Here is a 25,943-nt window from a genome sequence, read left to right as displayed (position 1 = left end):
CTAGATCTAGTTTAAACAATTTCCTTTCTAATACCTCTCTTTATATCTCTTCCTCTCATAGTTTAAATAGTTGCCTTTATATATTTGATGTAGAAAAAAAAGAAAAAAGAAAAACAAGTGAAGAGGGTAGCCCCCTCTAGGGCCCACCTGTCCAATCTGAACAGAGTGAATGTAATTTCCCTTTGTTTTAAATTACTATTATTTATTTTATTTTTATTTATTTTTAGTGTTTAGTTTTGTTGCCACTGCTGCCACAGAGAAGAGGATCTCTTTTCTAAGGCACTGAGGGAGTAGTAACTCCTGCAGAAAAAGCTGGTGCTAGAGACTTAATGATGGCATACTCAGAGATTAAAGGCAATGACAGAGTCACAGGTATTGTCAGATCCCAGCAATAAAGCAGTAAAGGGAAGAACAAGCCCTGCCCACCTTGTGCAGGCAATGATGGAAGAACCATTCCTCAGTGCAATTTTTCCCAGGAGCATCATCAGGACGATGGCATCTACCTCTAAGCAGATCCTTACACCAAACATCGGCCAAGCTGTCTTGCACCTCAGGTCACTGGCCACAGGTGTGATGAGTAGGATACGTCCATTCCTGATATACACTCTCTACAGTGGCAAGTACCAGTCCAGAGTACACGGATACATATTGTGAGGAAATGGAGGCAGCTTGCTAGGCCACCAGGAGGGCTCAGAGGCAGGATGAGGACTAGTGCCACTTACAGGAAGGACATGACAGACCTGAAAATTACCATGACGGCCATTTTGTCCATCCTTCTGCCATAGCAAATCTGTCCCGATTATTGTTGGCAATTCTAATCTTAGAAATGTGGAGGAACACAAAATAGTCCCAAACTTCCTTTTATTTATCCATTCATCCGTTCAATCATTTATTAGCAGATATTTGTTGAGTTGTCACTGGGAGTCAATATTGGGACTTGGGGTTGAAATGGAGTTTCCTTTGGACGCTCTATCTCAAATCCTTTTCAGATTTCTAAAAGCATCAGGTTTATGCTGTGAAACTATCAAGGCCGTTATCATGAAATGATAAGCAGGAGGCAGAATGATTTTATACAAGCTGACTTAAAAAGTGACATAGGGGTTGCCCTTTATGTTTTCTCTGTGCTTTGCATTTTATCTGAGATTATATCATTCATATTTAAAACATGAACTTTATTAAAGACCTATAGAGGAATCAGCACTTGTCCTCAAGAGCACTAGTAAAGTATCTCCCAAACAAAGAAAACTGGAGCAATGGTTGGAAAGTGGTAAACTATGATAGAAGGAACATAGACCAGAAATTCCATAATTTGGGTTCTAGTCGAAGACTACAAGTCATTAATTAGTTCTCAGGTATAAGATGCTGTAACTCTCCTACCCACCTCACAGTGTTTTTCGTAAAGATGAGATGCTTTTATGCACACACATTTTTGTAACCATTTTGAAAATATATTCTGCTTTAAATATATAAGGTGGCCTTGTTAATCCCTCTTTCATATAAATGAGCTTAGGGAAGGAGAGAGGGAGGGAGGGAGCGAGGGATGGAGGAAGGAAAGAAGGAAGGAAGGAAGGAAGGAAGGAAGGAAGGAAGGAAGGAAGGAAGGAAGGAAGGAAGGAAAGAATGGAAGGAAGGAAGGAAGGAAGGAAGGAAGGAAGGAAGGAAGGAAGGAAGGAAGGAAGGAAGGAAAGAATGGAAGGAAGGAAGGAAGGAAGGAAGGAAGGAAAGAAGGAAGGAAGGAAGGAAGGAAGAAAATGAAAGAAGAAACAAGTTAAGTAGTTGTAGACAGTAATATTCAATTGCAACATCATTCTCTCCCACATATTTATTTCAGAGTTCTTTGTGGTTCCCCTGAGTTGGGTTTGTATGGGAGGAACATAATGAAACATGGGCAAAATTTTGTGTTTGCAATAAATGGAGCCGAATGGTTTAGGTTTGACAATCTTTGGGTTTTATCATATGAGCTTAACCAGTTTCCACTGGTTGCTGGGTAATGGGATGCGGACATGGATCTCCAGGGAGCCAGATCACTTCCCACTCACAGTGTTACACTGCCAGGCTGCACCAAGGCCTGTGGGTAGGAAATGCGAAATGCTGTGGCTCTTGGGAAATTTTAAGCCTTTGTACAAGTATTATCTTCAGAAGTCTATAAAATTCCAAATAGTAAAGAGGGCTAAAAGCGGGAGGATAATATAACTGCAGGAACCATTTTCTTTGTAAATCAAATAACATTCCCTCAGGCTGGTTGTTCATACCAGCAGTGCAGGGGGAAGGTGTGAAGAGGGTATTTCTACAAGAAGACGACAGTGCTTTCTGTCAAGCTTCAGCTTGCTTAGATCTGGACTTTGAAACTAAACGGGGAAAGGCAAATTTCAAGCTCCATATACTTTTAGCAAATCAGGACTTCTTGTCTCAATCTGAGTATAAACAGGCTTGTTCTTGGGCCACTGTGTTTATGTTATGGCCATTTCTACTAAAATAACTGGGTCAGTAGAATTTGGCTTCAAATTTCATTAAAATGTAAGCATCATCATACCCCTGGCACAACAGTAGATGGAGAAATTTTAAGTCAAGAGTAGAAAGAGTTACAAAGGACATGATACACTACTGAATACACTGCCACATTTGTTTCCTTAAACTAGCACATCTTAGGTTGCTGGTCTGCCAAAAACAGTAATCTTCTATTTGATGAATATCTGTAATCACAGACAAACTACTTCCAGATCTAAATCCTCTGATCTTAAATTCCATTCTAAAAAGAAACTTAAGTTTATCTAAAAGGCTACCATCCTATCAGTGCGCTAGCCACTCATATAATTTGACATATAGAGGGCTGCGTGCCTGACTTCCACGCTTTGGGACTGTGGTCTCTCCATCAGCTTCCCACGGAGAAGGCCACTTGTTATGCCTAGGGCAGAATGGCCCCGCAGTTAGCAACAAATCATCATCATATAGTCACTGGACAGCTCTGATATGTGAATCTGGGATAAACCTGCAGGCGATCCCAGATTTGACCTAATTATTTTATTTATGTAGGTTCTTCACTCGTGTTGACACAAAAGGGGAAAATTCTTTTCAGTGAAAATTCTAGTTAACTCTGGTCATCAGCCCTTTTTTCTTCTAGCAAAAGCATACATTTCCAATTGCTGGTCACTCTCTTTTTGTTTTGAAAAGAAAAATAAGAAAAGGAGGACTGAGAAGAATGCATCCCACCAGTTACACTGGGCATTGTGCCAGAATTACAGTAAGCACTGCAGGGGTAAGAAGCGATAGGTTTTAATTGGGGCCGACGGGTAAAGGTCAGCTCTCTTGGAACAATGGGCATTTATAGTGGTAACTGACTGAGTCCTTGGTGGGACTTTGTAAATGTCAGTTAATGCACTTGCACATGGAAGCACAGAGGGCTTGGGTCTACGGAACAAAGACAGCATTAGCCAGTCAAGAAAATATGTAAATCTGCTGGTTAAATAATACATTAATAAAACATAAGGGGTGGACACACACAAACACACCACATAATGTACATTCAAAAGAAAAGTAGACTGCTTCCAGTGTCAGACAAACGCCTTCCTAAGATCTAACACCTTTTTCCCCAGCACAGGTCAGCTCTTTTGCTGGACATCCTCCGGAATTCAAACACTATAATAATTTGAGTCAAGCCGGATGGGTGGTTTGGCTCCCCTAAAGCTGCAGCCATCCCAGTGAAATTTGGGTTTGCTGAAGGAGAAAGCACCGGCATTTAATAAGAAGTTGTAGCTATTCTATCCTAAAGAGAATTTGGGACTCTTTTTAGAAAGTAGTGGGGAAAAAGATGAAGTACTCGTCACTGGAAGCCCAGAAGCCCCTCCTGATACCCTACAGATACCCTACTGCTTCTCTTATTGCCATGTTTCACTCCATGCTTCTCACTTGCCCATCATCCCTGATAGCCACCGACTGCCCTTTCCTCAGTGTTCAATGAGTTAAATGGGGCTGTAGTTTCTAAATCAACAATGAGGATACACAATCTGTCAAAGGAGCACTTTCGGGAGCACTTTTAGGATGCAAAAGAGTAGGATGTGTAATATATATTATCAAATTATTAAGATTTCAGGAAAGGAAAGGTACAGCACCTGTATCAATGTAAACCCTATGCTCATTTCTACCCACATACCTTTCCCTTCCATCTCCCTGATGCAGACAGTGCCCTGTTTTATGCCTGTTTGTATCTCTATTGCCTAGCACTTAAGAAATGTCGGTTCAACTAAATTCTATTTTTGTGAATGTCATACCAGTCTGCTTCATGGGGCAATTTCAGCCCTCTCATGCTGCTTTTCTGACTACCCAGACTGCAGTCCTCCCCAAACCCTTGTCGTCTGTACCATGCAATCCAGCATCTTCATTTTGCACTGTTCTTCCATTGCATTCCTGCAGCAGGATGGCAAACTATATAAGGGCAATGCAAAGTTCACTGCTGATGTATACCGGGGGTGTCAAAAAAATGTATACAAGTGGACACTTTGGTCAACATTGCTCAAGCAGTAGTTCGCCGTAATCAGAAGTGTCTGGGTGCTGATGGTAACCACTTTGAGCACCTCTTTTAACTGCAGAAGTCAAACGTGACTTGTATTCATCTTTTGTTATTGGCATATATTGAATATTACAATTTTAATACAGTTTTCCTTCCTTAAAATATGCACACATTTTTTTGGCACCCTCTGTATTAAAATTGCAATACTCAATATATACTGATAACAAAAGATAATACAAGGTATGTATACATTTTTTTGGCACCCCCAGTATATGTGTGTGTGTGTGTGTGTGTGTGTGTGTGTGTGTGTGTGTGTATACATTTCCAATGTGCATGCAAAGAAATGGACACAGGCTAGATGTTCAATACTTCAATTGATTTCTTCTTAAAATTTCAGCTCCAAATCTCATCAATAGTTCTGACTGAAGTAACTATTGGTTACTTAAGATAAATGCTGAATATCTGAAATCTATAAGAAGGTTAATTTTATTTTCATTAATTCAATTTTAATAATGTCACCACTGCCCATTTATTAATTTTAAAAGCAAGACAGCAAAGAAGTTTATAACAATTGAAAATAAATTGTGCTATTATGTTAGAGTTATAATTTAATTGGATCCTGGAGACATTTTTGGTCTCATTAGACAGTACAGCCAGATATAAATGGAAATTAGTATGTTTTAAGAGTCAAAATAGACACATGATTATTCATTTGATGTTTGCAAATCAAACAAAGCTATGTATGCACTGTGGTCTGTGAACACTGGGTTTCTGACAGCAGGATACACTGAAAAATAGTTTTCATCTTTTCCCCTTTTCAAGTTGACAAATATCTGCTTCTCTGTGAAGTCTTCCTTGAATCCCCTAAGATAGAGTTCTATGTACATAGCTATTATGATACATAAGTTGTGTCCTGTGGTTGACTGTTTGTACATTCATCTCCTCTACCAGACTGCACAGCCTGAAGAGCAAGGACCGTGTCTTTTATTCCTATGCCACTTCCTAGTTCTTAAAAAAGATCTGGCACAAAATAGGCATTTAATAATTTTGGCTGAGTTGACAAATGACAGCACAGGGCATGGCCATATAATTTGAAACAGATAATAATGATAACAGTGAGACTAACGTTTATGGAATGCTTGCTATGAGTCAGGCACTGCTTTGGGCTTGCGTTGACTCTTCTCATAACTACCTTTAGATAGTGATACAATCATTATATTTTATTTTAGAGATGAGAAAACTATCGTGGAGAGGTTAATAATAAACAAACCAACAAATAAAACCTCAGCTAAGGGCAAACCACGAGTATGCAGCTTAGCTTGAATTGAAAGCCAGGCAGACTGGCTCCAGGGCCCAGTATATTAACCGTGACACCACAGCTAATGACTCCATCAGGCAAAAATTCACAGTGACCGCCCTTCAATGACAAAGTGTAGGTCCACAGTGACTGCACAGAGGTGCTGAGCTGGTACACCTGAGTGCAGAAACCACAAGGTGTGCACATAAACCCCACAGAGGGGTTGGGGAGTAGCTAGGAGCCAGAGCATGAAAAGGGCAAAAGTTCATTAACTTCAGGCTCTGCCACGGGGGAGCTGGGGAGCACAGATCTAGGCCTGCCACTCCCCCAGACTTGAGTCATAATTGTGCTTTCCTTCCTGGCAAAACCAATTTTGCCCACGACCATCTACATCTTTGAAAGCACTCAGGAAGAACAGAGAGATAAGAGTAAATTGTACTCCCTCGGAAAGTCTTAATAAGTTCCTGCTAAATTTGCCTTCCTCTCTCTGAGAGATCTCAGATTCTACATCTCCTGCTGAAAATGTTTATGATTTTATTTTTTTCCTCTACCTATGTCTTCATTGTGCTTTTTTGTATTAGCTTTTTCTCATCACTATTTTGTTACTTTAAATGCTTTGTAATAATCTCTGCCATCTCCGCTTTTGGCTTACCATGTACTTTTCCTCCTATACTTCTCTTATCTGTAAGAGGTTGTGTATTCAGGGTGTTTTATTTTCCCCCATTCTTTTTTTTTTTTTTTTTTTGGATTCACCCACACTGTCCTTTCATCCTCTATAGGTATGCTCATTTCCTGTCAATCATGGCACTCCTTAGTATTCTAGTCCCCAGATAAACACACACAGGCCCAAGCAGCTAAAGAAGAAGAGATTGTTCTTTCCTAGTTATTGAACTGTATATCCCATACCTCAGGCCTTTCTACCTATTAAGATCTAAGCCCATGTTGTTACCTACGAGCTGTAATGTTTTGTTCTGCAAAAGTTATTGTAACTAGTTGACTTGGAGGGTTATGGAATGAGAAGCATATTAGCAGTTAGGGGCTCTGTCAAATAGGAGGTAGATGCATAGAGGAGCAGAGGGACAGAACCATGAAAAGAAGATTTGTCAAGAGAAAGGTCGGATCAGAAAAAGGAATGCTTAAATGGAAACAATTCGGCCCCTGGGGCTGGTGGTGCCCTCTTAATTTCTCCAGGGAAGAAAAAAAAAAAGTCTTATTAAAGATTCATCGGCATTAACTTTGTTTTTCCTGACAGCACCAAGAGAAAGCTTTGGGCAGATCTGATATATTGGAGTGAAGCATCCGCACCCCAGTAAATATGGTAAATTTCCTGCAGCGGCCAGCACTCATCTCCATCCGTCATGAGAGCAGCATGGGCTATTCACTAGAAACAAATGTTCTAGATACAGGATGTCAAACACCGGATGATGGAAACCTCTGAGAAACCGCAGGGAGTAGGCTGGAAGCAAACAGACCAGAATGTTGAAAAGACCTCTGACCATTCTCCACAGTGGAGCATAACTTGGAACCAACCTGAAATGATGCATTTGACCTTCATAAAAGGGTAATAGATGGGCATTTAACATTAGGCCAGCCAGACTTCAGAGAACACCGGTTCTAACAAGGACCGATGATGAGACAAAAATAAATAAAAACGTAGGTGGATAACCAGATTTTAAAAAATGCTGCTCCCCAGAGAAGGTTGAGCAGATAGTCTATTATGCATACTTGAAGAATGGTCAGCCTCTTTACAGGCTTCCATTCATTTTTGAGAATTTCTGATCACCTGGCCATACAGGCAAACTGCCCTCTGATACCTAATCGGTGGTATAAGAAACATTCAATTTCCAGATGAGTCTTATTTCATAAATATTTGGAGACTAATACAGGCTATCTCGATCCTGATTAATTTCATTTGTTTAAAAGAACTAAAACCAAATGACAGAGTTTTATCCCCTCTCCCTTATAAATACCACCTGAAGTCAACTAGAAGACATTATCTAAACTTAGAAAATTTGATCTGTGGATCTATCTATGATCTTTATACCTATTTAATTATCTAGCTAGCTACCCGTATTTTTAAACATAAATGTAGCTAATAAAAAAATTGAATTGTAAGATCAATATTATATAAACTTGATCCTCATACATATATAACTTAGTTGTTTCTTTAGATCAGCAATTCATGATTAATATTTAATGTATTAGATGTTCATTATATGTGACAGACGTGATGCAAATGAGGAATAACAAATATGTGATGTTAATTATGCAAAAACTTCTTTCCAACAAAAAAAGTACTTAATACTACTTAATGTCACATGCAATAAAACAGTAAACTTCCAGTTAAACTGCTCAGTTCTGTAAAACAAGGCACATTGTGAATCTGGTATTTTTTTTACACTAGCTCTAGACACTGATAAGATTCAATAAAAATCAACTAGATACCTACTACGTAATATACTGTGCTAAAATTAAAAAAAAAAAACTGGTTTTATTAGCTTTTTTATTTATGAATATTTTCATAGGTGCTTTGATTTATATAAAATAATACAAGGTACATGGCTGTTTCAGGTGTAGTTCAGTATATAAAGGAGGAATGGCCAAGATCAGTGTTTTTTTTTTCCAACTGTGTTCTCTGGAGTCTAGGAGTTCCAGAGGGCTCCCCAGGGACAAAGGAGTTCACTAGTGGGCACTGCTTCTGGCACTCTGCCCTGTTTCAAACAGAGCATGTTGCACTTATTATTCTGTAGCTTGTTTGAAACCCAGGGGCTTGGATGACAGTTGGAAAATCACCCAGAGAAAAAAATGTAGATGGGGCACGCTTTCTTGGATTTGATTTGATTTTGCAACGCTCAAGATGAAAACAGAACAAACGCTTAATGGTCTGAAACAGTATAAACACTCAGCTGTACTTAGGAAGGATCAAAGGCTATGATCTCTCCCTGTAGCCATCATTTCCCAGGTTAAGTGTAGGGAAGTCCGTAGTAAGCATTCGTTCGCTCCAAAAGTCACTGCCATTGAAGTTTGGAAAATGCCACTTCCACTGTGTCTCCGAGTTCATGCATCACACTTCTTTATGAATGAAACATACATTATTTTTAAAAGATGAGAGGCAAACATGTGATCTTGTGTACAAAGGGGCAGATGAAAGAGCTGGGATGGAATGAGCAAGTACTGAGTGTCCGCAAGGGAAATGTCATGTACCCCCTTTGATGTATTATACAATATGTCAGTCCCCTGTGGCTTCACCAGTTAATGTTGAGGGACGGCTATGCAAAGTCCTGGTATTTTAAATATTAATCATGCTCTTTTCGGCTAGAAAGGATAAAATTATACAGCATGGCCTAGAAACGACTGAAACCTACAGGGATGTTTTTACTATCTTTGTTTATTCACTTGAAACAGAATTAATTTTATAATTAGAGAAAATAAATGAGCCACAGCTGGTTTCACAATGCACTTTGCATTTCAAGTTCTAGCCAAGAGTCCAAAACACAGCCTAAGTTCTGTTCAAATCCACACCTATGTGCTGGACACCGACCGTACACCATCACGCTGCACTTGGAAAGTCAGGGACTACCAGGCAGACCAAGGCATTTTCCCCACCTAAGGTTGTGCATTCTAAAGGAGGGATGAGACATGGTCAAAAACAGCTATAATCAGAAATGAGAGAGAAGTGCTAGAAAAGAAAAGCAGATAGATGCCTCGGGGACAAGAGGAGTGAGAAAATCTCATTAATGCAATTGATTAAATTTTGTGGTATAGGTAGCATTTGAGGTTTACTTTAAAGGTCTAAGGATCTTAGCTTTTCATTGACCGGTTGCATGCAACCTCAGGCAAGCCACTAAACTCTCTGGGACTTGGGTTCCATATCTGTTAAGTGAAAAGGCAGAATCTGAAACCCTCCTAAATCTCTTATCTTCTGATTCAGGGAGGCCATAATTATCCCTAAGAGAAACTGGCAGATTCTTTCAACCACACTGCTTCCCTGTCCCCAAAAGTCACATACACAGACCACCGAAGCAAATGACAAGAGGAATTAAGCATACCCAGGGTATAAGGAGAAGAGGCAAGGAGTCCATAATTAAATGCTTATTTAGAAAATGCCACAGACAGTATGGTAATTAAAACCTAAACATCTGGAGAAAACACAGTGTTTAATGTGGGCATGTGCCAATAGACCCGAAAGAATGATCAATGTGTTTTGAGGAGCTAGGATCATATTTATAGGATGAAAGTCTTGAAAGTCTCTCTCAGCAGGAATAATATTAAGTGGCGATAACACAGAAAGGAGAAGGGGCAGGTGTGTGGAGGGGGCACGGGAAATATAAAGAACAAATACTCTCTAAGTTTTCACTTTGCTGGGAACAGAGTATGCAGAGAGTACAAGGATGTAACATCTAAATGATCGGCCGTTCCAAGTTGAAAAAAAAAAAAAAAGCACTTGTTTTCCTTCTATCTTCCAATGAATGCTACTTGGGATTTTGTATTCTTTAATCCTTGAAGATGTTAACAACACTTCATGAGGGAAGAACAACTAAGTTTGGTTGGGGGGAAAGGTATTGCTGATAGATACACACAGAGTACAACAGATGCTTTCTTTCTAGGAAGAATACAAATAAACTCAGTGAGAATTTAACAGTGAGACTGAGATTTCAGCATCAATTTCTCTCTTTTTTTTTTTTTTCTTTGCTACATGTGTACGTGTATTATTAGTTCTTCCCATCACCCTCTAGATCCCAGCTGTTTATTTCAGGTATAGGTTAAACCACCTTTTCTCATAGAAGATTATATGTACATAGCCAATAAACCACTACTGACACTAACTTGGGATTTACCATGAACTGGGGGGGTCGGGGGCGGGGTAGGAGGAGTGCTCCCCCTCGGAGATGGAGACGTGGTGACAGATAACTAGCCTGCCACCAGGATCCACCTATTCTTGTTCTTTGAGCATGTTTCATACATCAGAGGCCAAGAGCAGGATTCCTTCCGAGAGAGTATGCATGAGCCAGGATGAATCCTGGGAGCAGCCTTTCTATGTGTCTTAGTCAAGATTTCCTACGCTGACCTAGGAGGAGATTACAGTTTTTACTGTAACAGACGTATTCAAAGAAAGCCGCTGTAATTTACAGCAGGCTTGCAGCAGAACAACCAATGGGCAGTCATCAATTTAAACTGTAAACGAGGGCCTGCTTCGTTCTGGACTCTGATCCCAGTAATGACCCTAACAAGCTGCCTGCAAAGCCAGGGCATGATGCCCACTGCTGGAGACATGTTGATTGAAGAACTGTACTATTCCTTACAAGGAGCTAAAAATAGCAATAAGAACATGAAGGCAAAATAGGTTCCTGGGAAGGCAAGACAGTTAACCCTGATGTCAGTTTTATTCCAGTGGCTCCCACTGAAGTGAAAAGCACATAGAAGTATTTGGTACAAAAGATGTTAACTGGCGAGACAGCACCCTAGAGAACTCAAAGAATTAATACAACTCTTTAAAGGAGCCTGCCTTTTCACTGGAGGACGCAGAAGTCCTAGGAGAATTGGAAGGAACGCAAGTGCCTTTGTTTTACATAATTAATAAAGCCTGACCTTTCCTTCCTTCTCCTCCTCCTCCTCTTCTTTCTCCTCTTTTTTAAAATATATAAATTCTCATTGATTGGGGAAATATATTCATACTTTAAAATGTTATGCAGGTACCATCTCTTTAGTCCAAGTATGTCCCTTTGGCAGCGGAGAAGTGGGATACCTATTGCATGGTGATAAATTCACCTCATAAGTAGAAAAACTACACACATTTACTGCTTTGTCAACTTTCTTGAATTTGTGCACCATTGTAAAGACCTCCATCGTCCTTCACTATTTCTTAAATCTATCAACATTACAGAAAGTGACCCTGAAGGCCGTGTTTATCTATAGAGGAAAAGATCCTTTCTCTACGGTTTACCCCAAAACACTGATTTAAACAGCTCCGGCCCGACTCTACTTCTGGAAGGTAACTGGCCCAAAGGAAATTGTTCTCTCACAGTCATGGGCAATGATTTTTCTTTCTCCAGAGACAGGGTCCGCCAAGTCTTGATTTCAGCTAAATGCGCACCGCCCAGCACCCTCTTTCATAACCTCCAGATAACTATGGATGAAGTAGGCAGCCTGACTGACACTGGTGTATTGACATGAGTGGATTCGGTGGCAGGGCTCCTTGCTGGATTCCATCTAAGCTTTCCTTCCAGTCCTAGGAGCTACATCGGGACTGGAGGGTCTCACTCTTTAAGTCCTGCCGAGGCAAACAAACTTGAAGTGTTCAGATCACCACCATATATTTTGCTGCTAAAGAAAAACCCATGCTCACGTCCAACATTGAGCATCTTATTTTTAAAAATCATATTCGTTTCTAATGGCATCGATAAAACAGAGGCTATCACTAGATTAGGACGATTTTCAGGTCTCTTCCAGCTATAAATCCCTTTGTTTTTGCCCACATCACTTTACAAATGAAAAAATGTAAATGACTCACCCAAAGTCACCTACTAGGTGGAAGCAGAGTCAAGAGACCTTTCAAGTACAAAGAGTCATGTCATTTATTACTAGAATACACGACTTTTGAGGGCAGAATGCTGTCTTATTTCTCTTTGTATCCTACAAAGAGAAACTGTAGGCACTACAGTTTGTAGATTGGTAAATGAAATTTATTTAAAAATGTGAACTAGAGGAAAAATCAATAGGGCTTATAAGAATTGATTGAAAGTCAGGAAACATAACTAAATATCATTATAAAAATAAAGGCTCCTCAATTTAAGTTCAGCTCCTCAATTTAGGACTATACACAGATCAAAATTGTTAACATGCAATTGTTAATGATGGGCAAGAAATCAGCCAGTGAGGGGATGATAGGAATATTCAGGGTGTATCTCTAAGTGTGTGAGGGTGACGTTATTTTTTTTTTAAATTAAAGTTTATTGGGGTGACAATGGTTAGTAAAGTTACATAGGTTTCAGGTGTACGATTCTGTATTACATCATCTATATATCACGTGGTGTGTTCACCATCCAGAGTCAGTTCTCCTTCCATCACCATAGAGTTGAGGGTGACATTACTGAACTGTGGTGTCTAACACTGTGACCATTAGCCATATGTGGGCATTTGCATTTAAATCAATTAAAATTAAATGAAATATAGAATCCAGTTCCTTAATCACACTAGCCATAGTTCAAACACTCAATAGCCCCAAGTGGTTAGTGGTTACAGTATTGGACAGCTCAGAGGAACATTTCTACCACTGTAGAAAGTTCTAATGAATACTTCTATTCATTGAGGATAATCACTACTATTGCCTCCGATAATTATATGAAGGAGGAGGAGGAGAGGGGTGAAAAACGGAGAATAAAATGAAAAGAAAACACTGATTAAACCTTAACAATTCTGTTTTAAATATTTGAAATGCCTTGTTTCACATAAGCCTCACAACTTTCCTCATGAGGTAGATACTGTAATTATCTCCTATTTTAAGCTTGATGACACTGTGCTTGGTGAGATAAAGTAAATCCCCATAGTTGTTCACTTGTTAATTGGTTTAGCTGGGGTTTTACTCAAGCCATCTGACTAGAGTTGTCATGAAGGAATCGGCTCCTGCTCCCTACACCAGAACGCAGGACATGGTGAGGCCAAAAAGGAACAGCCACGGAGCCATAGATAGGGGAGTCATACCACTATGTTCTCGCCGGTGGCTGGGTTGTGGACACAGGAAGCAGGCTCCACACGATCTGCAATCTGCTTTCCACTTCTCTGCCACCCAGCCAGCCAACCAACCAACCAACCAACCAACCAAACCAACCAACCAACCAACCCCCTTGCCAGCGTAGCCACAGCAGTTATATTAATGGCTAATGGCTAATCGGTAAAAGCTGATGGCCAACCAGCCACAGCGGATGGCCATCTGATTACAGCTGATAGCCATCTACTACCCCAGCCAGCACCTTTCCATGTGAGGCTGAGAGGCTGGAAACTGCTCTCCTGGCTCTGTCCCCACACTAGTCTACGCACAACTGGTAAGCTATGCTGCTTCTACTGAAGAACTTAAAATGTTTAGAGCCAGAGGGAACATTTCCTGTGACATAAGGGGTCCTTCATCCTAGATACATACCAGAAGCATTTGCGGATCTTGCTCACGGTAGTTACCTGAGTCCTAATCCAGAGCAACAAGGGTGGGACCAGGGCTTGCACTTTGGATGTGCAGCCAGCATTGAAGATAACTATTTAGAGATGTTCTCATTCACCTTCCACAGTCCAGACAACAAAATGTAGAATGTACCCACGGTCACTAACAGTAATGACTGACAGATGTGAAATTGGAATCTAGAAATCAGTGCTGCCATCACAACAGGATATGGCTTAGAACATATGAAAAGGACCATACTTTTCTATTTCCTTATGGGTATTGTTATCTCATGCAATTCATGTAATACCCAAAAATGTTATCAGAATTCAGAATTTAACAACACAAGTTTTTAAAACCAAACCATGAATGGACCACCACTCTCCTTCTAAGACTAATAGGTCTTTTTTATTTAAAAGCAAATACTTTCTTCCTAAGAAAATAATATTTCTCTCTGAAGAGTAGATAAACCCTCTTAACAGGAGCAGTATAGCGTAGTAGAAACAGTATGATTGCCAACCAAGAAACCTGAATTCTAGTCCCAATTGTGCCCATAACTCTGCAACGGGGGAAAACCTTTCCCTTTCTTTAAACCTTAGTTTTCTCATCTGCAAACCTAGGGTTTAGTCTATGATGATCTCTTAATACAAGTCTCCTTCTGGCAGTGCCTTCATCCTGGCATTTGTATGCAGGTTAAATGAACTTTAGAAATGAACTTCCAACCTGCTGCAGGACAATGCAGTCACTTCAATTCCAGTTAATCTATTAATTCCATGTCAAGGGAAAATGGGAGATATCAGATGAAAATCCCATGTTTGCTTCTGTTTTGTCAAGGCTCACTCTGATTCTTCACCAATTGGTCAGAACTCTCACAAGAGAGACAGCAACGTCCAACCAACAACAGTCATTCCCTGTAGCTGCCTTTTGGAAATGGTGATATGCCTACCCTTCTCCCTCCTACGTGGAGTCACAGCTGCTGATCTGAAAATTACGATGTGTCAGACATTTTACCATCTTAACATCCATCACCTCATCTTCACATCTCTTAAAGCTTAACTGTAATGGATTTCTAGGTGGCTAGAGAGGTTAGCCAACCAAGACAGAAGTCACGTCATGAATAAGTAGCATGCTGAATATACATTTCTTACCTTACGCTTGTTGGTAGGACACACGTAGAGATAGCTTAAAATTGTTTTCAACCCAACTTTATCATTTAGCTTCTCATAGGTTGTCCCATAATCGGTTGACCTGTAATTCAAAAGGAGCATTAATGAGGACAGAAGTATACGTCATTTGGCTGCTTGTCAGTATAATGCATGTTTTACATAATAGAATGGCTCTCAGGAGGTTTCTAAATGATTCATGTAGTCTATAATGATGCTTAATTATGTACACAGCAGCATCATGTGAGTGGGTAACATTTGCATTTAAATTAAATTGGTAAAAATTAAAACTCCATCTCTCTACTGCTCCTTAACGTATGCACACTGCATAAAGGATGTGGTTAATTTTAAAAGATTAAGAGATGACGGTGTCCCTTGAGTTGACCAAGAAATAAAGAGTTTTTACTTAGATTTGACATTTCCAAACTTTTGCTTTAACTTGGCACAGTGGAAAAGCAGGTTCTCCTGATTTATCTACAAATTGTTTTTCCTTTCATGAGTCATAGAATATATGGTGGGTCAGTCTCTTCAAAGGTCATGCAGTCTTTTCCTATTATTTAAGATTAAGAAAATGTCTTAATAATATGTGAAATTTCACAGTCCTACTCAATGGCCTTTTCCAGGGGTAAGCAACCTGGCGTTGGGGGGACATTAGTTTTTGACACAGATCCTGTCTTTTTGGATAGTCTCTCATCTTTATCTAGCCATTGCTCAATAACTTATTAATTCAAACTGAATAAATAGGCCTTAATCACCTTATCTATGAAAGTCTATTATATATTTTAGAATTGTAATCTTATTAGATCATCATTACAACCATGTTCAGTAGAGAATAATACCTGTATTTGAAGATAGTAGTTGAAAGAAGTGACCTATTCAAAGGAAACCACTGATAAGTGGCCAGCTAGAATCAGGTATTCTGGCCCTAAGTCATGTGTTACTTATATGATACCACAGCTTTTTCTTTTTTTCAATTTAAAGAACAGATATAAAAATTCCTCTCAGCCTTCTTTTTATATATAGGAGATTCCCAATGAAATTCATTCATTCTTTCATCTTTGTAGAGCTCCTAAAATGCACAAAGCCCTGTGCTCAGTACTCAGATACAACACATCGCCCCTATTCTCCAGAATCCAACAGATTTACTTGAGAGGCAGATATGTAAAGTTATAATACATTTAAATGCAACGATATAGATACAAATTAATAAGGTTTAGAAAATAAAGTATTCTAAGTTCAATTAGAAAGACACAAAAATTCATTTCTGATATTGATAAAAGTTACAAATTCCTATAGGCTAGAAAGACTAAATAGAAGAAGCTCGTGTTAACAATCTCATCACCATGCGTTAAGAATCTATTCTGGACCAGGCATCAGAGCAAGAAAGCTGTGTAATGTGATTCTGGAATTACATAATTAAGAATTTATTCTAGCTGGGGATCCAGGGCATTTTCCCTCTAAAGTTTATATATACACACACACATGCATACATATGTAAATAGTATAGATAACATTGTATTATCACAATTATATACTGTTATATAATGTGTAATATATCTACATATCTGTATATATTATAAATATTCAATACTTTACAGATTTTAGATGACACTTCAAATCACTGAATATTGGGCTGTTATGCAGAGCTTTTGGGAAGAACTATGGGCCTTTAAAATGGAAAATGGATAGGACTTTAGAAAAGGGAGGTGGTAAGAAGTCATAAACTAGAAGGTACCATGTGTAATGCAAACATACAACCAGCTTTCTTCAATAGAATTATGTGCTCTATCCCAGTCAAAGAAACATTGGCTTGCTATCCAAGAACACTTGAAGAGCATTCCAAAATTTTTTCAAAGGAGGCCTTATCTATGGACCATAACACATTTCTTTAAATCCTCCTTCCATATCCATATTTTTCTCCCCAAACTCATGCCAATGTGAAATTTCCTCCTACTCTCTAAGAAATATCTGAGACTTATTTCCTTACTCAGTCCAATCTCGGTGTTTGGCATTTTTTCCCCCGTTGTTATCCTGGCCTTACTGGAGTTAAGTAAGAAGTAAGAAGGGTACGTAAGAAGTTTCTCTTCTTACTAGGACCTGTTTGTCTCCAAAATTTCACTAGCCTTTCTCTAGCTCCCTTTATTGAATACCTTTTTGTGTTCATTATTCTGAACAATACTTCCAAGTTCAGGAACAAACAAATACTGGTAGTTGCAAAAATTTACTGGGGGAGAGGGGTCGATGGGAGGAGGATAAAATGTGCAAACACTGCTCCCCTAATATTTTTTGTCTAGTGATAGGTGGAAATCAGTAAGACTATGTTGGAGATAAGCAAATGGCTCACTTTTCCTAGTGAAGCAATAGGAAAGGAAGCTAGAGAAGTCTATAAAAAGGTGATGATTCATTTTTTTAAAACAATTGCTATTAATTTGATCCCTGACCTACTCAATGAATATTTCTACATTCAATAAACACATTCTACAAAGGGAAATAAGAATTATAAGGATTCTACATGAAATCATCCCCATTTGTGTAAGTGTGTGTGTGTGTGTGTCTATTTAACTAAAATCCCAATATAAGATGATTGAGAATGGAGTAGCTCAGATTTACGTTAGCACCTTTTTTTTCCCCAGAGAGCTTACAGCATGTTATTGGACACTTTTGTCTTATTATAACATCACCAATCTAGATCCTTCAAGGTATCTGCCACAACTTTTTGCACTATCTCCTCTGCCACAACTTTTTGCACTATCTCTTGCCCCTTGGTTTTCCAAAGCTCAAAAACTAAATCAAAATGCGTTAATTATCAATTCCAGCAAAGTTACATGTTTCAACATTATGGCACTCTAATAATCAAGACAGTAAGAGAAAAATGCTGCATTTCCACAAACCCAAAACAGCACAGACTAGCAGTTACCCAAGGTTGTCCCACAGAATTAGAATTAGCTAGAGTGTTGACATGTATCATGGGTAATACTAACATTAAGCTGGGATACATTGATACAACAGTATAGGCATGAAAAAAATCCACCACTTGCAAGCCAGTTGGTAAATATTTATTGCACTAAAGTTCTCTGAGTAGCACTTGTGCCAGCCTGACCACAGGGCCTCTCCCCTGGAGACTCCCTAGATCCTCTTTAACAGTCCAACAACCAAAAGATTGTGGGCTGGCACAACAGAGGTCCTCAAGGAACTTGGTCCAACCCTAAGGGAAACACCTGTTCTGACTGGTCAGTGTCTAAGCCAATCCCAGTGAAGGAGACAATGACCTTGGAGGAGGCACTGCACCCTGGAAGGTAATTCTTAGTGCCCATCTGCAAACCTTCTTCACAGCTAACAGATGCTTCCAGTTATCTTCGCATGGTCAACTATGGGAACTGCAGTGTCCTAGGGATGTGGGCTCTGAAAGAGCAGAGCAGAGACAGACAGTTGAGCAGCAGGCTGGCTGCTGAGCCAAAGTACTGGCTGTTAAAATATTTTCAGTATCATCCCTAGGTATGGGGTAGAGTGATGCTATCCAAGACCAAAACGATGGTAGAGAATGCTTGATTAAACAACATTTGATGTTCTTTTATTTCTGAACTTACCAATTTCATTATATATATATATATATATATATATATATATATATATATATATATATATATATATAATTTATACTGTAAACCTCTTAAATGCCTATGCCGTATAGTATTTTCCAAATATATTTGGTTATAGGATTCATTCTTGAGGGGTACATAATGAAATTAGTGTTCTCAACAACATACCTTGAGGAACACAATATCAAAGATTTAAAAAAGAAAAGAAAGATGATGGATCTTGGCTTCATAAGAAAAGGGGAACAAAAAAACTGTTTAAAACAAATCAAATTTGCAAATGGAAATGCCAGCCTACACTAACCACACAGTGACTATTCCTGTAAAGACAAAAATCAAAACAAAAAACCTGAAACAATCTTTAAAAATTATGTGTCACACAAAATCATAGACATACTTAAGATATAACATAAGCATCCTTGAATTCTCAACCTGTATGATTTTTTCAGAACAATCTAACACACGCATTTTTTTTCAATTTCTCCCCCCCACACGTTAACTTATCTACAGATGACAAACAGAACTTCTGTCAACACCTATGCTGTACGAGAAAAAGCTAAAACATTAAAACATAAGTATTCTAGGAAAATAAATATGAAAGTGATTAAATCAAGGCTTGCCTGTTTTATCTTCCGATCCTTAATCCTTACTTTACCCTTTTACAAACATATCTTAAATAGTGACTTTTAGAATATTTGAAAGTGTGTCTTTATTTATTTACCATATGCACAGAGCTAAAATGAGTTGCTGTGAGGGGTAGAGGAACCACGTCAAAGACATGGCAACTGCCTTTCAAGAAGTTAGGATCTCTTTGAGATGGCAATCTCCCATTATATTCGAAGAAAAACTCAATACAGGCCATGACTAGTTTCTACAAAGAGTGGCAGAAATAAAATGTGTGACCGGATTTCCTCTTTTATAATCATATGCCATCAAATGAAATAATAAATAAGCACAGAATCATTTGTAAACTAAATTAGACCATAAAAAGTGCTGAGCACAATGGTTGGCATATAATAAACAATCTATAAATGATAGCTGTTATTCAGTTTTTCGTGGTGTTTTGTTGTTGTTGTTGTTTTGCTTTGTTTTTTGTATTCTTTGCACAACACTTAAGAAAATCTGTAACATGAACCCTCAAGGAAAAATCTCCACCACTGAAAATGACCGAGATTTAGTTTGCTGAGAAGATATTCATGAAGCTATTACTTCCTTTAGATGTAAGCAAATTTAGACTATCATATTTTAAAGGCTATGTGCTAGTTTTGTGTGGGACTTGGATCAGAGAGGTAAGGGTAAAAACTGAAATTTGAGAGTTAAAGATTCTGCACTCTGCTTCTATAACATGAGCCAGGATTCCATTGCTGAATAGACTACTATGCTTAAGAAACTTAACAGAAACTACAAATGAATGTTTTCTGGGTACACACATGATCTAAGCTCTTTCCATGCAGAATCCCAGGAGATGGGCACTGATACTAACCAGGTGTTACAGATAAGGAGGACCCAGACATATCACCAGCCTATCCAAGGCCACAGAACTTGCAAGATGCAGCCCTCACTGAGGCTGCCACTTCAGAGCAGGCATCTTTAACCCCATGCTGCACATACGCGCTCCGAAATTACAAGAGGGAAAGAGAATATATTTACAAAACCTAGTTTTGCATTTCTCAGTAAAAGAAACATGAACTGAAATTGTTCAAAGTTCTCTACATGGCGTAGACCAAAAGCTGGCTCTTCATATCAGGTAAAAGGACAGAGGGCCTGCCAGGGAGAATCACTTTTAAGAAAAGTACAAGCACAAACTCTCAGAACAATCTAAGAAGAACGTTTGTCATTGATCTGGTCTACCCTGGCTCCTGGGAAGCCTAGAAATACGGACAAAGTGAATGATTCGATGATGTTTCATGAAGGTTACCAAGGTGCCACGGCCGAACAGAACTTGAAATCAAACTGAACTGGTCTCAGGCACTTGCTGGCTAACTGAGTAACGAGTCAGTGCCCTGGTTTCCTCAACAAATCAACTCCAAACTTGCTATGTCCAAGTTGCATTTACATGTTTCTCTATCAGATTTACAATATAATTGTGAGATGTGCAACCCTTAATCCCTCTCTTTTTTTCTGCCTGCCCCCACCCCTGCCCACTCTAGCCTTGTTACTCCCTGTACTTGGAAAGCTCTTTCCCCAGATACCTGGACAGAGGGCTCCTCAATTCTTTCTGGACAATGGTCAGGCTGTATGCAATAGCAACACCTCCCACTCCCCCAGCACACTCGACTCTCCTTAGCCTATTTTTTGGATCTCTTTAGGGTATATTTACCACCATCTGATACATCTCCTTGTTTTTTGTTATCTATCTTCCCCCACCAGAACGTAAGCTCCACGGGAGCAGGAAAAGATGTCTATTTTGTTCACTGCTGGTTTCCTAGCTCTCAGAAGAGCAGCCCGGACACGGCAGGTGCTCACAATTTGATTTTGACCAACTGGCTGGCTTAATGGATGCCTGTTCTTCTTGTGTGGCCCACTGGATTTCTAATAAGTCAATTTAAGAAGCTCACACTGTCTGGCACGAACTACTGCAGTCTCCGCTATCAGCTGTGTGGGATGATGTGGGATGAGGCTGGTGGGCACGTTCCAAGCTTTTCTACTTTTTAATCAAGAAACCTCTGCCTGACATCGATTTCCTGACGACTCCAAGTACCATAAGGGCAGTGAGTGAATACATCTTTGTTCCCAGTCCCCAGGACAGGGCTGGCACATAGCAAGTGCCTTCTGCACAAAGAAGGTGAACGGATGCCTGATGCTTACGGGCACACTCTTTGAACCAGAGATGAGTCAGGCTACTTCTTCAAAAGAATTTAGAAAGGATCCAAATCACCCGAGCTCCTACTTCTGCACCTCCAGGTCCCAGAGAGGAAAGGTACCCTAACCCAGACACAGCAAGTCACACTGCCAAGGTCATAAAGACTCAAGGAGGGGAGCTTGGGGAAAGGAAGCACCGCAACATTACTCAAGTCAGCATCAAGAAGACATCCTGAAAGCGGAACAGAGTTCACCTCTAAATCAGGCAGCTGCAGCTTCTGTGTTTTGCTTCTTTCTTAAAATCATTAAGAGCTGCCACTTTCATTATTCCTAGTGCATTTGGTGGCATAAAAATAGCTTCTAAAGCCAAAGGCACAGGAGCGACATCGCAGACTGCTCCTTCATAACATAGGATGCATGAGGTTAAAGCAATGAGAATCATCTAGGGTTTGGAAAATGTTTGTGAGTGAGTTGACATTTAAATAACTTCATTATCATTCATTGACAGATACATTTTTTTATCCTGTCAGTGCCATTGATATTTCTGTTACCATTTTATAACAAACCCCTGCACATTTTAAATACATTACCAGATTCCATTAGTCTACCCACTGTCAAGAAAATATCTCCAAATCCATTTTCATAATACCTCGAGAATATAACAGGCGATCTACATCAAACGATGACGTGGGGCTGAAGGAAACTGTCTCCGGCTTTCTAAGGATTCTGCTCTTCTGAAATACGTTCGCCTGTCAGCCTGAACATATAATTTAAATGTGCTGCTGAGATGTTAACGGTGCATCCTGAATTGAACAAGCTTCCCTCTATTCCGTGGATTCCCTGAGCTTCCCAGATTAACTTGCAGAATTAGAGGGAGAGGGGGTTTTAAACAGTGGGATTAGGGGGAAGCATGTCAATGAGCTATAAAGACATTTTCACTCCACCATACGTCACAGAATTTGGAATTTGGAATTCTTCTTTTTTCTTTTCTTTTTTTTTAGTATAAAGGATGGGTACCTATGTGTTGACAAGCTGTAATGTTCTCTCTCATCTTTCTGGTCTTTCTGTGCCATTGTCCTTTTCCTTGCGGCACATTAGGGTGTGTCATTGATGGTTCCATCATATAAGGGGTTGAGATCAGAAACTTGAACGTACTTGACTGTGACCATATGCATCTTGCTCCATGGAAAAGGAGGCGCTACAGCATACAGCCCATTGGTACGCACGCGCCATGTATTCCTGCTGTAGGTAAAATTGTGGATCTATACTACAGATAATATTAAAGATAAGGATTACCTTCACCTCGGAAATATCTTCCAGTTTGTTTTCTAGTATAAAAATAGCCAAAATTGGCAGTGATACTTGGATCTCTGACTACTTTGCTGGAGGGAGGGAGGGAGGGCAAATTAATTTAAGCAGAGGTCTCCTGTTCAGCTTTTTCAGAAACAGGTACAAGGAAGAGTATGCTCTTCAACTGTGTGATATTCATGAGTTCCTTCTGACACACACACACACACACACACACACACACACACACACACACACACACGACTGTCTGTCCCCATTCGCTCTTATTTGTACCCTCCTCTTCAGTTCTACTTCCTTCCCTGGGCAGGCCACTACCATCGCTGCCATGGCTAGAACTTGTTACAGTAGCACTTGTTTGTTCTTTCTTACAGATGCAACGTCTCTCATGCCTCCGTGTCTTTGCAAATCCAATACCCCTGCTAACAGACAAACTGATAGTGGTGGCGAGGGCACAGAATCCTTTCCATCTTTCAAGATCCCACTCGACAGTCACCTTCCCGGAGATGCGTGCTGATGCCAGTTGACTACTGGTCTTGATTCTTCTTCTACAACATCTCAGACCCCTCTACATGGAAATTGTCAATGTTCACAGTTTTCTGTGCTAATAGACTATGTTCTCTGAAGACAGGACTAGTTCACATTTATACTTTCACTCTTTTTTCTACCCATCAAAATTAATTTGTATACCCAAAGGCTGCACTTAACTCTTCCTTCCTTCATGGCGCTTTCTCACATCACTCTGCTACATGGAATGACCCTCTTCTTTATAACCCATGTAATGCATTTGAACCTCTTCCGCATATTTTTTTATACTGTGCCACAAATTACCATTTATGCATCTGATGTCCCCCACCTGACAGCCATCTACTACAGAGAGAACAAGATGCATTTCCGCTTGCTCTTCTCTCCCTTTCTCCACTGTTGTAGCTTCTTCTAACCATCCAGAGGAGCTCAGGCAATGTTACTGACTGAACACACTACTCTGAAATAGTCTCCTCTATTATGAGAGGATAGAATCTGAGACACTGCACATTTGTTTTTTGCATTTTTGGAGGGTGACGAGGCAAGAAAACTCCAGGGCTCCCTGCTGAGTTTGTTAGGCAGAAGTAATTATGAAACATAAATATAAGATAAATTTGGGACTTACTTAGGCAGAACTCATACAAATGTATATGTAAAATGTATTGTGTATTAATTTATTAAAATATTGTATGTAAATATAGCAAAGAAAAACATAATATGCATTGATCAGTTATACAGGTGAAGATATATTTAGAAGGAGATGGGTATGTCTGTTCAGCTTTATAAAGGGTTTTCTCTTTTGTTATAACCCTAATCCCCAGATATTTCTAATCCAACACAAAGAACTTCCATCATCATTGCTAAAGTCACATCTTAATAGGCTGCATTACCCTACACTCAGAACTGACTGTGCCAAACAGTTTATGAATAATAATAGTGAGCATTTATTGAATGCTTAAAGCATACCCAACTCTGGGCTAACAAGAACTTCACAAGAATTACCTCATTTAATTATCATAACACCCTATGGGTTAAGTACTGGTATGACCCACATTTTATAGATGTAGAGACTGAGACTTAAAGAGGATGACCAACCCATCCATGGCCACACAGCGGTAACAGTATAGTAGGGCCTGCATTCAAACGCTGACAGGTGGTTTCCAAAGCCAGCCTACTTAATACAGAGATAAGATGGCTCATCCATTTAAGTACTGTACTTGCTACAGAAAGATAGAATAATTTGTCTGGAAAGAAATGGAATCTTCCAGTGGAGGTCCCAGAAATTAGATCACATGCCTCCCAAACAATGAACCACCGCTGTTTATAACATCTGCCGACTAGCCTCCTCTAGCCAAGTTTCCATTTGAATGAAGATCCTAGTCCAAGCATTTAATAAAGCAAGATTCCAAAGGTGCTGATGGTACTAGGGACCAGTACAGACTTTCCCCCTACTTGTGAAGAATGCACTGTACCAGACATGAAAATGGCATATATACAAGGTCGAACAATTAAGTTCGCAAACTCATTTTAGATAAAGTACTGCATACCTCATTGCTGAATATCACTACGGTCACCTTCAAAGTACCCCCCTTGGGAAGCTATGTGCACTGACACCAGCACCTAGTCCACCCTTCAAAGCAATTTTGGAACTCTTTTTCTGAAATGGCCATCAGAGCTGTCATCATATTACCCTTGATGTCCTGAATGTCATCAAAATGTCTTCCTCTCAATATTTCCTTTACATTTAGGTAAAGGAAGAAGTCATTGGGGGCCAGATCAGGTGAGTAGGGAGGGTGTTCCAATACAGTTATTTCTTTACTGGCTAAAAACTCCCTCACAGACAGTGCCATGTGAGCTGGTGCATTGTCGTGATGCAAGAGCCATGAATTGTTGGCAAAAAGTTCAGGTCGTCTAACTTTTTCACACAGCCTTTTCAGCACTTCCAAATAGTAAACTTGGTTAACTGTGTCCAGTTGGTACAAATTCATAATGAATAATCTCTCTGATATCAAAAAAGGTGAGCAACATCATTGAGACAAGTTCACAAACTGAGTTGTCAGACCTCATATATACATCTCTCTGTTTTAGAATCCTTATTACAGAATGAATTTAAGCTGCAACTGCTCATTGTCATGTGCTAGGTCTGCCTGCATGCTGCACTCTCCTCTCACATGGCACGCTGGTTCGCTAAAGGAGCACCGTGGATGGCTTGCCTGGAAATATGCAAAATTAAGGAAAACATAGATCAAATAAAGCCAGTGTGACTTGGTCTTCCTAGCCCTTCAACCAGAACACACAAGTGAAAATTACGAAAAATGAATTCTGGAAGCACAAGCAACTAAATATTTAGTAGTAGCAATAGGATATATTAAATGGATCCAATTATCTAAGTTGTAGAAGTTGCTTTCTGGGTGTCATGTCATGTTGTTAAGTGATGATGGGAGCCTCGGCCTCACATGATGATACATAAATGAGCCTTTGCTGCCTTTAGTTTTCTAAAATTGAAGTGAAGTAAAAATAAATGAGTGAATTACTTCCTCATAGGTAATTGGAGAGGACTGAACCAGCGGATCTCTAGCCTCGATTGTAACAGTCAAGC

The 25,943-nt window shown here is 39.6% G+C and overlaps 1 protein-coding gene across 7 annotated transcripts in view; it reads right to left on the bottom strand.

Moving 5' to 3' along the window:
• Positions 1–25,943, bottom strand: part of SORCS1 (sortilin related VPS10 domain containing receptor 1) — a 458,014-nt gene that overhangs the window by 202,460 nt on the left and 229,611 nt on the right. For all 7 annotated transcript variants that reach the window (XM_019725092.3, XM_019725090.3, XM_019725087.3 and 4 more), the window contains exon 3: positions 15,102–15,201. In XM_019725092.3, coding sequence (XP_019580651.3) covers positions 15,102–15,201 — 100 coding nt within the window. The remainder of the gene's footprint in view (positions 1–15,101; positions 15,202–25,943) is intronic.

Source organism: Rhinolophus sinicus, chromosome 15, assembly GCF_057876585.1.
Source record: "Rhinolophus sinicus isolate RSI-liver-muscle chromosome 15, RSI-T2T, whole genome shotgun sequence".
Taxonomy (NCBI): domain Eukaryota; kingdom Metazoa; phylum Chordata; class Mammalia; order Chiroptera; family Rhinolophidae; genus Rhinolophus; species Rhinolophus sinicus.
Note: the sequence above shows the minus strand (reverse complement) of the source record. Positions and strands in the feature narration are given on the sequence as shown.